Here is a 16,065-nt window from a genome sequence, read left to right on the forward strand (position 1 = left end):
ATAATAGAGCAGAGAGGAAGAGCATGAGAAAAAGATTAACATTAAACAGGGATAAGAGGTGGGAGGGAAAGGGAGAGAGAAGGGAAATTGCATGGAAATGGAAGGAGACCCTCATTGTTATACAAAATTACATATAAGAGGATGTGAGGGGAAAGGGAAAAAAAACAATGGAGAGAAATTAATTACACTAGATGGGGTAGGGAGAGAAGATGGGAGGGGAGGGGAGGGGAGGGGGGATAGTAGAGGATAGGAAAGATAGCAGAATACAGCAGTCACTAGTATGGCAGTATGTAAAACTGTGGATGTGTAACCGATGTGATTCTGCAATCTGTATACGGGGTAAAAATGGGAGTTCATAACCCACCTGAATCAAATGTATGAAGTATGATATGTCAAGAGCTTTGTAATATTTTGAACAACCAATTAAAAAAATAGTTGAGACTTTAGGCATCTCATTTAGAAGTTACAGGTTTTTGTAAACTTTTTGTGGCCTTTATTATAAGGAAATAAACTGGAGGTCAGGATTATAGTCTATTGCAATCATGGTACTAGATAATTAATTCCTTCTGTTTGTACAGAAGAAAAATGGGAATTCTATTTTAAGTTATTTTAAGTTTGGTACATGAACAAAACTGGTTTTATTTGTTCACAGCAATGGCTAGAAATCTAGAATGAGAATGTAAGTCTTATGGACTGAGATACATGTTCTTTTTCCTCTTTATCTTATTGTGTTAATTCAGACCTAATTTATAAGTTTATAAGAGCTTTTATCAAAACTCTTTTGAGTTCAAAAGGAATGGAAATGACATCTCAAAGGAGAACATAGGTGACAGCAAATACTAAGTCCTCTTCTGATTATGTGCCTACTGTATTTAGGGAAAGGGTCTCCAGAATTATATCCCTAAAATTATGTTTCTAGTGAGATTTTAGATCCTGGACTTTCCTCACCCAGAGTACTGCCTGTCTGTAAAGCATTTCTTCCCATCTGTCATCCAGTCAATCATCCAGCCCTGTCATTCCCTTCCAAATTATTTCTCAAGCTCTGTCATTCCATTTCCACCATCAAGACTGCATTATTTCCTGCCTTGCCTAGTAAGTTCCTTTCACTTATCTCCTTTCATCACCCTTTGTCCCTCTCTAACCAATTCTCTACTGTGCAGCCAGAGTGATTTTTTAATAACAAATTATGACATTTTCACACTACCACCATTTGAGAGCTTCTTGTATTCTAAAATGACATCCAACATTTTCATGGCTTATGAGAGTTTGACACATCCTGTCACTGGACTGCTATCTGCCTGTCTTTGTGCCATTCTATACTTGCTTGCTTGACCCAGTCTCTCTGTTCTGTTCCTTGAAGAAGCCCTACTTTGTGCTTAGGAAACTTCACAAATGACATCACACCATTCCTGGAACTTCTCTATCTACTCTGTGAACCTAGACTGCTCTTTGCCTTTCTGGCTTCCCAAGAAGCACTTTTCAAATGCAGAAGACAAATAAGGCTTGAAAAGGGAATGCTGTCATTGTGAAGGCTTTGTTAAGTCCTTGGCCAAAGGGCCAGGCATCAAAATAAAAAGGTCATGGAGAACTCAAAGAATAATTTGCCCTGTAGGTGGTCAACTCATTAAGACTCTTATATCCAAGTGGACAGAAATCCTTCCAACACTGGTGGATAAAATCCTCCTTTCCAGATGTCAAGTTCAATAGTGACTATTTAAGTGCCAGCAAAAGATATATACAATTATTGGGAGATAAGCTCATATAATAAAATTATGTGGGCTTTCTGTTTCAAATCTCATTTTCCTTGTAAACTATATATATATATCTCCATTTCAAATGGGTCTGTGGATAGTAATCAACACATATTTTCTTCTGTAGTTTGATCAACATTAGCTTCAAGGCATATTAACCTATACCATCAGGCTCAAAAATTAAAAGAGGTTAATTTTAAAGGAAATCAATAAAAAAATTGACAACAATGGAAAATTTCAATTAAGAGTATAATATTACATTCATTTTCAAAGTTGCTAAGAGTTACTGGAAATAAACATATCATCACCAGGATGGCAAAACTGGAAAAAAAAAAAACCAGGGATTTACAGGAGTTTTACATATTTCAAAACTTGAATAAATAAAAGTTTTATTATTGAATCTGACAGCATTGTAATGCCCATGTTAATGATGGGTGACACATCATGCCAAGGCTGGAAAAAGAAGAAAAGACAGTGTAGTGAATGCAAAATTCTTATTATTAATTTGTAAATTAACTCTGAAAGGACTAATGAGTAGCATATTGTTTCCCAGAATTAGGGTCACCACCATATGGGGGTCTACAGATAAAGCCACAGTCTGTCAATTTGTATGTTTAAAAACTTCACCTAAAGAGGAAACCATGAAAATATCACTATAAAAGGAGAACTACATTGCGTATCTTTGTACTCTTGCTTTAATTAGGTTCAGGAAGGAAGGAAGGAAGAAAATAAATGGAAGGCAATGGTACTTTAGAAACCTGAAGCATTATGGGGAGTGTTCTAAAGTACACCCCATCTCTGGGTGAGGAAGACCTGGGGGAAGGAAAGGGAGTAGCTTTCAATACCTCTGCAGATGATTTCAGATAAGACTATGAATTGAGACAGATTAAAAGGATGAAGTGCAATGAATTAGAAGCACCATTTCTTTGGCCAATTTCTACTCAGCATCTAAATCATGGTAAGAACTGTATTGTGGTAATGTGTCAACCATTATCCAATTTGTAAAATTATCTAACTGTCCAAGCCATCTTAACTGACAAACTATCTCCCTGGTCCAAGACAAGAAGAGCAGGCCCTGAAAGGAACGTACAGACAAGCTGTGTGCTATGGTTTTTTTCCTTCAGGACAAGGAGTCCTGAAGAACTGTGTGTTTTAAAAAAGGATGGTCCAAATGAGACCCAGACAAGAGAAGTCTAGAAGAATAAGCAGTCAGTGTTCTTAGACTTAAAACGGCTGTTTCTTTTATTGTAAGATGAGAGGCCTAAATTAGATTACATTAAATGCCTTCCTTCACGAGGAGTTTGTGATTCTATGATGGGAAAATGCATGAAGAATCAAAGGTTAGCTCCACTTGATAGTGAACTACTAGTGGAACTGAAAAAGCAGCCAGAGTCCCAGTTACAATCTTAGTTATGAACCAGATGTCACCTGTGTCCACATCTTAATTACCACGTGTAAGTGGTAATTCTCCATTACAGAACTCTCCTTCAATTACAGGCTGGTATGCCCAAATACCTAGTCTATGTCCCCACTGAAAATGTTTATGGACACCTAAGATTCAACATGTCTTAAATTGTACCCATGGTGTTGCCTCATCCAAACATTCCATTTCATTTCCAAGATCTTTTGATTCACTATATAAGTCTTCTCCTCTTTTCACAGCCTGTGTACTTAATTCCTCATAGAGAAATCTGAAATCACCCTAAGACTCCTTTCTCTTATGCCCATAAATAGTTACTAATTTTTAATTCCTATTGATTTTTCTCTCCTGAGTATATCAAGTATCTGTTTATAATCAATATCATGAGCATGGTACCTAGACCACGTATCTATCATGTCTACCATGGACAACTCAAATACCCAATCTTCAAAGATAAACACAAGCCTTCTCTGCACCCACACACCCAAGAAAGACAGTTTAGAATTGGAATTTGGGCAAGTTACTCATTGGCTTAAAGTACCTCAAAAGGTTTATGTTTGTAGACTAAAGATCAGAAACCTTTGAGGTTCTGCATGGTCTGTTGTAGACCTACCTTAATAGCCTAATCTTCCTTTTCTATGATCTCATTAGCTTGCTTTCAGTCCCTTGCACCTGTCAAATTCCTCAATGCTTTGCATGATCCTGTTATCCGCTGTTCCTTTTGCCTGACATGCTCCATTTCAGAGCTCAATTCAGACATTCCAATGTCAGACTGGTGTTCCCTGAGACAATCCCAATCTCACATATTATAAGATTTATTAATTTTAGCAAGGGTTATACTGTTTATTAAGGATTTACTATATGCAATCACTATTTTAGGTACAGTCCTGCATATTAATTCATCTTTACTATAAAACGATGAGTAGATGCTCCATAATATTTTTAAATGCATGAATAACAAATGAATGAGATAAAAAAAATCAAGGTGATTCTATACCCTTATAATTCTATAGTTGTATATTTTACAAAATGTCTATGTTTACAGATTTCTGATAGTTATTTGCATACATTGGGGTCATAAACAATAAAATGTCCAGCATTTGAGGAAGTGCTACCTAGGAAAAGTCTAACATCTTGAAGGTTGACTACCTTTCAAAAGAAAGTATGTTAATTGAATACAAAGAGGAGAGAATACTAGCAATTTTAGAATGTGGAGCTGAAGGCCCTTTTAGGAGTATATGTATGTACACCCATATAGATATGTGATTAAGATGGTACCTAAAAACTTATCAGAGTTTTTATCCAGGCAACTGTACATTTTCTATAGCAATTTACACCATTTTTTTTTATCTTTGTACACATTTAATCTGCTAAAAAGCAGAGCTTAAGATGATTTTTAATAAATTCAGTTCACAGAGTGTAACCAAGACTTGGAATAAGTTGCATCATTTTAAAAATTAAAATATTTTTAAAAGGGGATGATCTTATTGGAAATTATCTAGTATAGTCAATACTTTGAGTCTGAAGTAACTGGTGAGCCCCAACCTGCAATATTTTTGCACTTAAACTACAATAGTGACTGACACACAAATGATACTTAGTAAACTAAAATAAGAAAACATTGTTCTTAAACCATTCACTTTCTGAAATGATCTATGTCAGTCAGAATGGATAGCTACTCATCACTAAGTCAATGGCCTAGGCATTTTCTTTAATTAGGTATATAGATGACAGCAGAATGCATTTTCATTCATTGTACACAGCTTTTCATTTCTCTGGTTGTACATGATGTAGCGCTACACCATATGCGCAGTTCCTCCATTTTCCCCATCACCTCCCCACCCGCCCCCACCACCCCTGTTATGGATCAGCATCCACTTATCAGAGAGAACATTTGGCCTTTGTTTTTTTGGGATTGGCTTACTTAGCTTAGCATGATATTCTCCAACTCCATCCTTTTACCTTCAAATGCCATAATTTTAATCTCTTTCAATGCTGAGTAATATTCCATTGTGTACATATACCACAATTTCTTTATCCATTCATCTATTGAGGGGCATTTAGGTTGCTTCCACAGTTTACCTATTGTGAATTGAGCTGCTATAAACATTGATGCAAATGTGCTCCTACAGTATACTGATTTTAAGTTCTTTGTGTATAGACTGAGGAGTGGGATAGCTGGGTCACATGGTGATTCCATTCCAAGTTTTCCAAGGAATCCCCATACTACTTTCCAGAGTAGTTTCATCAATTTGCAGTCCCACTAGCAATGTATGAGTGTGCCTTTTCCCCCACGTCCCTTCTAAAATGTTTTGTGGTCTGTGTTCTTGAGAACTGCCATTCTGACTGGCCTCAGATGAAATCTTAGAGTAGTTTTGATCTGTATTTCTTTAATTACTAGAGATGCTGAACATTTTTTTCATATATTTGTTAATCAAATGTATATCTTCTGAGAAGTGTCTGTTCAGCTCCTTAGCCCATTTATGGATTGGGTTGTTTGGGGTTTTTTGGTATTAAGTTTTTTGAGTTTCTTATGTATGCTGGAGAATAGTACTCTATTTGACGTGAGTGTGGCAAAAATTTGCTCCCAAATTGTAGGCTCTTTGTTCACCTCATTGATCGTTTCTTTTGCTGAGAAGAAGCTTTTTGGTTTGAGTCATCCATTTATTAATTCTTGATTTTATTTCTTATGCTTTAGGAGTCTTGCTAAGGAAATTGGGGGCCTGATCTGACATGATGAAGATTTAGGCCTACTTTTTCCTTTATAAGGCACAGGGTCTCTGGTCTAATTCCTAGATCTTTGATCCACTTTGAGTTGAGTTTTGTCTATGGTGAGAGATAGGGGTTTAGTTTCACTTTGCTGCATATGGCTTTCCAGTTTTCCCAGCACAATTTGTTGAAGAGGCTATCTTTTCTCCAATGTATGTTTTTGGCACCTTTGTCCAGCATGAGATAATTGTATTTTTGTGGGTTTGTCTCTGTGTCTTCTGTTCTGTACCATTGGTCTATATGTCTATTTTTTGTGCCAATACAATGCTGTTTTTGTTACTATAGCTTTGTAGTGTACTTTAAGGTCTGGTATTATTATGCCTCCTGCTTCACTCTTCTTGCTAAGGATTGCTTTGGCCATTCCGGGTATCTTATTTTTCCAAATGAATTTCATGATTGCTTTTTCTATTTCTATAAGGAATGATGATGGGTTTTTAATTGGAATTGCATTGCATCTGTATAGTGCTTTGGGTTGTATGGCCATTTCGAAAATATTGATTTTGCCTATCCAAGAGCAGGGGAAATCTTTCCATTTTTTAAGGTCTTCTTCAATCTCTTTCCTTAGTGTTCTGTAGTTTTCATTGTAGAGGTCTTTCACCTCTTTTGTTGATTCCTAAGCATTTATTTATTTATTTATCTATTTATTTATTTATTTTTGAGGCTATTGTGAATGGGGTAGTTTTCCCAATTTCTTTTTAAGAGGATTCATCACTGATGTATAGAAATGCTTTTGATTTATGGATAATGATTTTATATCCTGCTACTTTGATGAATTCATTTATTAATTCTAGAAGTTTTCTGGTGGAGTTTTTGGATCTTCTAAGTATATAATCACGTCGTCAGCAAATAATGATAGTTTGAGTTCTTCTTTCCCTATTTGTATTCCTTTAGTTTCTTTCATCTAATTACTCCAGAGTTTCAAGGACTATGTTGCCTAGAAGTTGAAAGAGGGAATCCCTGTCTTGTCCCAGTTTTTAGAGGGAATGATTCTAATTTTTCTCCATGTAGAATGATGCTGGCCTTGGGTTTAGCATAGATAACTTTTACAATGTTGAAGTACGCTCCTACAATCCCAAGTTTTTCTAGTTTTTTTAATATGAAAGGGTACTGTGTTTTGTCAAATGTCTTCTCTGCATCAATTGGTATAACCATATGATTCTTATCTTTAAGTCTATTGATGTGATGAATTATATTTACTGATTTCTCTATGTTGAAACAATCTTGCATCCCTGGAATGAACTCCACTTGATCATGGTGCACTATTTTTAAATATGTTTTTGTATGTAATTTGCTAGAATTTTAGTGAGAATTTTGCATCAATGTTCATCAAGGATATTGGTCTGAAATTTTCTTTCCTTAATGTATCTCTGCCTGGTTTTCATATCAGGATGATACTAGCTTCGTAGAATGAGTTTGGGAGAGTTCATTCCTTTTCTATTTCATGAAATAATTTCAGGAATATTGGCATTAATTCTTCTCTACCTTGTGGACTTACAGCATTCCTGAACATTTCTAGTACCTTACTGTTTAGGGGGAGACAAATAATAACAACAACCAGAGCAAACAACATCTGGCATTAAACCAAATAATTCCTGTGATGATGTCTATAATGGTAATTATCACAATAAATAGAAATGATATAATCAATTATTGCCTAAAATTTTAAAAAAGTATATTTGCAAAAGGGTTACAATTTCAAATGGTAGACAGGGATAGAACAGAAATGATAAAGGATATGATGATTATGAGGGAGGAGAAGAGAAGTAGAAGTAAAATCTAAAGGAACAGTGAGAAAGAATACCAGAGACTGGCTATTAGTAGAAGAGACAAAGAGAATCAAGGGCACATGATGAAGACACGAATTGGTGTGAATATACTTTGTATACAGCCAGAGATATGAAAAGTTGTGCTGTATATGTGTAATAAGAATTGTAATGCATTCCACTGTCATATATAAATAAAAATAAATTAAAAAAACGACAATTGCAAAAAAAGTAATTAAGAGCAACAGGCAAGAGAGAAAAAAAATAAAGTAAAAATTTTAAAAATAAAAATAAAAGAAAACAAAACTGAAATATAATAATCAAACATTCTATTCCTCAAAAAACTGATCCATAAAAAGCAACTGGCTTCAAAAATGCTATAAATGAGAGAAAGAAAAGATATGAATATGTATAAATATCAGGAATCATTAAGATCACAATTAAACAGAGAAAAGAAAGGAAGAAGGACGGAAAAAAATCTCAATGAAAAGTTAAAGAATTATTTCCCTTGGAGTTCAAAAGCTTCTCAGCTTCTCTTCTTAGCAGTGTTAGTTGGGGTTCTCTGGAGGGTGATGCTCCACCCTTGGGTAAATTTCTCAAGTGAGTGAGGGAATCCTGTATGCAGAATTCCTAGAAACAGGGTTTAGGCTTAGGTGGGCTCCAATTTCTTTGCTGAATACAAGTTGGTCTGGAGATTTTTAAATCAGCACATCTCCAGGGCCCAGAAATTGCAGTCTATGCTAGAAGATTGCACCTCAGAGATCTCCCCTGGGTTCTACACATGTGGTGGAGGAGGCAATTCTTAGTCCCCTACATCACCTGTGGACCCCATGTTTTCTGGTCTGTTTCAATCTCCAAATTCAGTCTGTCTCACTTCCACCTTTTGAATTCTCAGCCAGGCCCACCTTTCCCAGCCAGTCCTGAAAGCAGCCAGATTGGAGGGGAGAGGGAGAGCCAGGTAGGTTTCTGCGACCAGTTGTTTCCACATTTGATTTTCTCCTAGTCACTTAGGCACACTCTATGTCGTGCAGTGTGGGTTTGCCAGGCCTGTATTTTGGGTCAATCTCAGGTTTACCAGTAATCCGCGCCCCCAGCAGCTGGCCCGTATGCTGAAGCTGCATAATGGTTCCTTTCACTGTCCTCTGCAGATAGCCTGGAGAGATGTGACTTCTTTCCTGCACAAGGATATTGTGCAGTGTGCGTTTCAGTTTAGTTGGGCAGTGTTTTGATGTCTAAACTCTCCATACCCAGACACACCCTGGATTCCAAAATGTGGCCTCCTTTAATTCCCTTATCCCTCCATTCTGCTTGCAGAGTGACTACTCTGGCTGGTTTCTCCAGCCAAGGTAGCAGATGTAGCTCTGGGATTTTTTTCCTTATTCTCTTACTTCCAACCTCCCAAGTCCCCAATCTGCTCTAAACATCCACAACAAAATTCCAGTAACATCCCCCAATTTTCTTTTTGTTCACCCACCCTGTTTGGATTCTACCTGTCTGCTTTCTTGGTTGCATGCCATAGAGCAGTCAGCAAAGTGATCTTCTCTAGTCTGTCATCTTGAAACTTTGTACATTATGGTTGTAAGACTAATCTTTTAAATCTGTATGATTTGCTCAGAGTCGTATGTGTATCATTCTACGGGGAAAGTATACAACCTACATTTACAATATGAACATTATTTATCCTAAGGTACTACATATTTTCATGTTTGTTTTCAAGAGGGACAAAGTAACAGATCATTATTGTTAAAAGATGATTTAGCAATGACAAAATTAGGAAAAATATAGCAATCATTTTTTATGAGAATCATTCAAGCCATAAATGCATACTATGTAATTCCCATAGTCTGTGACTCTGAAAGAAGGCACATAATGTTTGTCATACATATCAATTCCTATTGGATGCCTAAAATTTTGTCCTGTTTTTTAAAAAAATGGCCCCCTATTTTTGTGATGATAAAACTGGACTGCTGTACCACTTCATTACCATTTTATAGTGAAATATTAGATGAATATTGGACCAGGAGGAGTAACAGACTTATGATCATAAATTGCTGTGCAATGAGCTATACTTAGGCAATAAATATTTTTATTTAAACTTCAAAAGTTTATGTCATAAAAATGATTTCATTATGTAAACCATCAAATATATATGGTCATTTTCTTCTAGTATCAGAAATTCATAATACTTTTTTTCTAACTCTCTGGATGATTTTAAGCCTTTACTTGACCTTCACAATATTCTAATCTTTATTATAAAGATTGCACTTAAATCAGACATTAGTTTTGAAAACTATCCTGTTACTCAAACAACAGTAATTTTCAAATAATAATTGTTAGAGGTAACTGTGTCAAAACATACAAACAGGGCTGGGGTTGTGGATCAGTGGTACAATTCTTGCCTCGCATGCGTGAGGCACTGGGTTCAATTCCCAACACCACATAAAAATCAACAAACAAATAAAGGTACTGTGTCCATATACAACTAAAAAAATACATTTAAAACACACACACATACACACACACACACACACACCCCTAAAATGTCAAGAAAAAAAGTAGAGCCTGCAGAATTCCATCAGTGGTATCATTTTTGCCATAGTTGCTGAATAACCAAATAAAGAGCACTGCAGAAATAGTCTACACTGAGTTTAAGTTCTTTTATTAATGTACCTTTAAGTCTTCCTCGAATATGATAATGATAAGGACCACAAAAATCCGCAAGACAATAAAGAGACAGTTAAACATATTAGTGAGAAAGAAAGGTGTTATAACTTTTTTCCAAAGCAAGTAGAGACCAAACTTTAGGACTAGAAAGACATAATAAATCTCTTCCTACTATTGTAATGAGATGCCACAATAATGTTCAGTTAGAAGCTCTAAGTGGACACCATGTGCAGTTTGATGTATAAATATAATGTTTTAATTTTACAGGTTTGTGCATGTATGTGCATGCACATACCCTAGGGCATGAACCCAGAACCTTGCTCATGCTAACCCTGCATTCCCACTGAGCTATATCCTCTAACCCTCACATAGCAATGACAAATTATTTACTCACTGATTTGAGTTTTGTGCCCATGTGATTGAGGTTAAGGAGTACAAGGTTTTTTTTTTTTTTTTTCTTTTTGGCACAGGGGATTGAACCCAGAGGGGATTAACCACAGAGCCACATCCCAACCCTTTTTTAAAAAATATTTTATTTTGAGACAGGGTCTTACAGAGTTGCTTGGACCTCACTAAGTTGCTGAAGCTGGCTCTAAACTTGCAACCCTCCTGCCTCAGCCTCCTGGGCTGCTGGGATTACAGGCATGCTGGTTTTTCCTTTTCTTTTTTTTTCCTTTTAAATTTTAAGTCACTTCTTATTCTATCCATGTTTTAAAGGGGTTACTAGCCTTTTGGACTGATAAAAATCATTTAACTTAAAATTTATGCTGTCCCAAAATTAATTGAAATGTTAATTTTTTCTTTCATTAATTCACTTGTACATTCTTCAATCACTGTTTGTCTGTCTTTGCACCCATCCTTTTATCACACAGTGTGCACAGTCAACACTTAATTGACTCTTAAGCCTATGGTGGGACATCGGAATGCTTCACTTTTTGCCACACTCACTGTCGAATTTCTGATCCTCTGGAAGAGCCATAATATTGGGGGACAACATTCTTTTCTATTTAAATTAATACAGTTATGCCCATAAAATTCAGTGAAAAATAACTGCGAGAATATTCAGAGTTATGTGTATGTTACAAAACATTAATTACCAATTTGCTATTTCACCTGGAATAGCAATGTCACTGAGTCATTCATGAGCTAAATTATAGTTTTGCTATATTCCTGATTCAACATTACTCCCTAATTTAAAGAGAAATATCACCAAAATAATGTCTCAACAATTGACTTTTTCCTTAATTTCATACACTCTCATGCCTTTGAAAATGCTATTTCTCATGGTACCTACCTACACCTTTCACATTTTCTTCCCTTCATATGTAAGCCCAACACCTAGGAAGCTCCTACTCATCTCTCAAATTTTAGAAAAGTTAAAGTCAAACAAAAACATTACCAAAATTAGATTAAGGAAACAGAACATAATGCAATCTCACCTGTATCTTGTACAAGTAGCATTCTGACTTGATGGAGCTACTGGTTTGAAAGTGATATGGGGAGAAACCTGGGCTGAGAGCAGAAATCCGAGAGCAAGAATAATGAGTGCCACAGTAGTACCTAGGGGGGAAAAATGTTTTACATCAGAGAGACGTTTGACAACATTTTTCCAAAGAAGACTGGATTTCATATATCATACTTCTAAAAAATACCTTGATTTATCTTCTCTGGTTTAAAATAAAAGTTTCTACTATCTAAACAAATTATCGGAAAAGCTCACTAGGACATTGTGAGACATGAGGAAAGTAAAATTCAAAGCAAATACAATTATGAATCAAAAAGAAAACTGATGATTCTCCTCTAAAAACAAAACGAAAGAAATACAAAGCAAAAACAACCAAACACCTAGAATTACTGGATATCTTAAAGTAAGCAACATTACAGAGAGTCTAACAAGTCAGGAAGAACAAAACCCAACAGATGTACATCAACTATTACTTTTGGTGCCAAGAAAATTGTTCTAATGGCCTTCGGTCATATAAGACCTAAATCAGTGGAACTAAAAAGTAACACACTGATTATTTCTGAAGCAGGCAAGAGAATGTTTATTATTAAAAAGAAAGTTTTCTTCTTTAAATTTAAGACTTTAAGGTATCAGGAATGAAATAACACGTGACCTCATTTATTTTGCCTGTTGCCATTTGGGAATAGAATACTTACCTTTGGATTTAAGGGAAAGTTTTAGTAATTAAGACTATTAAAAATACCAAAGTTTGAGTTCTTGATCAATGTCCTGATGGTAAACAAGAAGTTTTCAAATTTCTGATAATTGCTTCAGCCACAGAATTTTAAGGGTGAACAAAAAGAGTGATAGGAAGAAAGGCAAAATGGCTGCATTAATTTGTATAATTTATTTAAATTAGGCAACATAATTAAAATGTGAAATTTAGGGGGTGTCTTTATGTAGAAGTAAAGATTGTATTAGTTTAACTGAGAGGTAATTTAAGATGTGACCAAATATATGGTTAAAGAAATAGATAAAACAAGAATTTTAGAAAACACCATGGAGGTTCAGTGGGACTGTGTAATAACTGAAATGTTTGTTGGAATGTGTCAAGTTAAGCACCTTGGGAATGAGATGCCCTTGGAATCCGAGGGTTGTGCCTAAGTACTGAGCTCTGCTGTTTCTTGATTCCGATCTTGGACCTTTACAAACTTTGATTTTGTCTTCCATAAAATGGGACTTAGTGAAAATACTTACAGAATTACTGAAGTTTAAGTGTTATTATGCATTTGAAATATTTATATAATAAAAATGCTCTAAAACATTTTTTAAAGTTAGTTATGCTGTAGTTATCATTAGAAGCAGTAGCAGCAAGAGTGGACCTTCAAAGTAGGAGAAAAAGTTGAATGAAAGAGAGACCTAAAGGGAAGATCAGAAGTCTGTTTTGCTAAACTAGGTCAATGGAGTCTTACACCAAAAATCACTGTGTGTTTTCTTCCTGTTTACTTAAAAAACTCAGACCACACTAGGAATAGCTTGAGACTTTACTTTACTCAAAAGGCTATCAAGCCTTAAATGGAGAAATAGAAAAGAGAAATAGAAAAGAGATATACATTTGTTCTGAAAATCAAGCCTTTTCTTCAAACAAAACATGACTTTTACTGTTTATCTATTGAAGAACTTGAGTTTTAATTATTTGCCCAAACAATTTCCATAGCTCATTTCTGTGAAACAGGTAAAATAATTTTATCAGGAAATGCTGATACTTGAAGGTGTGAATAAAGCTGATATTCTTCCTTCATAGTAATAATTCAATAACCTGTGCCCATGATAAATTGTAAATACTAAGTTGCATAACTATATGTCAAATTCTAGTGCCTGGCACATATTTATCTCAGAAAGTAGTGGCTGACATATGTATTAAAGTTATATGGATTTTTATAATGTTGGTTATTTTTGAAAAAAAGAATAAGAACAAAAAAATGTTAAGATTATACAGTTCAAGTCATGAGTTAGTATGGTACAAATAACCTAGGTGAGTTATGTAATATGGATAATATAACTCTTGCTTCTGTATCTAAAAAAAATTCAATCTATCTTCAAAATTTTGGGAATGGAACATTCTGGATATGTAGAATTCCTAAATGCTTGAAAGTCAACCCTTCTTAAGCATATTTATTATATTATTAACCTAATTTGGATGGAAATATTTTAAAAGCTATACTTATATCTTTATCTTTTAAAATTTTCTGTGGCAATGTTTAGTCCTTGCTTCCTACTGGAGGAGATGCCTGGGATGCCCCGCCCTCTGACTCAGCCTCTCTAGAAGATGGGGAGGAGAAGCATGGGCTTCATAGAGCTCCACAGGTAACTGTGATGCTCAGACAGAGATTAAAAACCCTTCTAACTACTTGTATTACCCTTTTTCTTTCATTTAGCAAGTTACAAATGTTTTATCAGTTGCTTGTTAGTATTAGAAATTACTATAGTTATTATCTAATGATTCATTACTATAACCTACATATACTATATATATATTATATATACACACATATATATTATATATATATATATCCTCTATAACCTCTCTTTCTATAATATAAAAAATAAATCACAAAAAATCATACAAAATTAATAAAGTTCATTAGTGTAAGCTTAGTATAGGAAAGCTTTGGATGAAAGGAATTTCTCCTGTGTAGTGTGCAGTGTTGGTTCCTCCTGATATTTCAGGAAAAGAGTATCTCCTAACCAAGCACACTAGTAGATTTTAAACATTTGGTAAAATTTTCCCGATAAAGATATTCTTCAAAGAAAGTGATGTAAGTTGGATAATAGCATTCTGAAGAATATCTCATTAATAAGCTATATTAAATACCCAGTACAGAGCTGGAATTATCTTTTAGAAAAAAATCATTTCCTTTCCTTAGTTCCCCTAATGTGTGCCTAAGTTTCACCAGCAGAACCTGTCAAAATGCTCCAGCTCCAGACCCCATCTTCATAGATTCTAACTTAGATCTAAGATGGTGCCCACAAATTCACATTTTAAAATAAGTAGCACTGCTGCTTCTGAGAGAGACAGCCTATGAATAATGTTTTCAGAAATATTCCACTACCAAAATATGTGGTAGAAACGGCACGGAGTTTCTGGCCTTCTAAGATTTATTATAAATACTGTTACACAGACACAAGACTCCCAGTATTCAATAAGAGGCTGCTATTAAATTATCATATTCAAAAAAAGACCAGTTTTTTTCAACAAGGTTTGAAAATATTAAAAATGAGAACATGATAAAATATGCCACATTTAAAATTATTGACAGCTTACATATATTTCTCTGTATAAAGAGTTTCTTTGGGATTAAACACAGTTTATTTATAATAATTTGTAGGGGGTAATATCTATTCAAAAATTATCTTGATATGATTTAACCTATTTTTCATATTTTTTAATCCAATTTAAAAAATAAAACACAATATAGGGAATAAAACTGAATCCTAAGTTTAAAAATTCTAGGCTGTAGCCAATTTAAAAAATTTAAAATGAACATTTTCATAACACTCAGTACTATTAAAAGAGCAATATGTATCTATATACAAATAAATAAAACCAAAAAAAAAATATTGAAATAAAGGGATAGGAAGAATAGAAGAATGCAGCAGACATTATTATTTTATGTATATAGGTGACAGCATGACCAATGTGATTGTACAACATGTACACTCAGAAAAATGAGAAATTATATCCCATCTATGTATGATATCAAAGTGCATAAATGCATTCTACTGCCATATATAACCAATTAAAACAAACAAAGAAATTTTTTTAAAAAATCCACTGAATCAACTGTTATTACAGTGTCAAAGAAGCATCTACTGTGAGGTTTACCCTGGAGGAAAACATACAAATTAACAGGGCTGCCAAGTGCTAATTAGGCCTCCTTCCCAAAGTGTAAACTTGCACTGGCTACTGTCTTCTAGTGGACCTGTGTAACCACAATTACAAACAGGAAACTGCACAAATGCCATCATTTACCTCTATATGTGCAGGTAAAAGAGGAAACCTGTGACAACAAGCCAGGCTTTCTACCTCATAAGCCACTGTAATATCTACTGACCACACAGCTGGAGGTCAGAAGCCTTCTGGAGGGGGCTATCTGCAGACTGTAAAGTATTTTTAACTGTCAGAGCTGAGGTGGTGGCAGATTTGGCAGAAAAGAGAAAAAGGAAAGGAAAATGGCTAAATGTTGCTGGGAA

General features: G+C 34.9%; 1 protein-coding gene across 1 annotated transcript in view; it reads right to left on the reverse strand.

Annotated features, from left to right (window-relative positions):
- The window catches only part of SLC2A13 (solute carrier family 2 member 13), a 354,614-nt gene that overhangs the window by 86,417 nt on the left and 252,132 nt on the right, over nucleotides 1-16,065 (reverse strand). Inside the window, exon 6 of the mRNA XM_081309061.1 lies at nucleotides 11,807-11,927. Within this exon, the coding sequence (XP_081165187.1) occupies nucleotides 11,807-11,927 (121 nt within the window). The remainder of the gene's footprint in view (nucleotides 1-11,806; nucleotides 11,928-16,065) is intronic.

Source organism: Spermophilus citellus (assembly GCF_964194105.1).
Source record: "Spermophilus citellus genome assembly, chromosome: 10".
In the NCBI taxonomy this organism is placed as follows: Eukaryota; Metazoa; Chordata; class Mammalia; order Rodentia; family Sciuridae; genus Spermophilus; species Spermophilus citellus.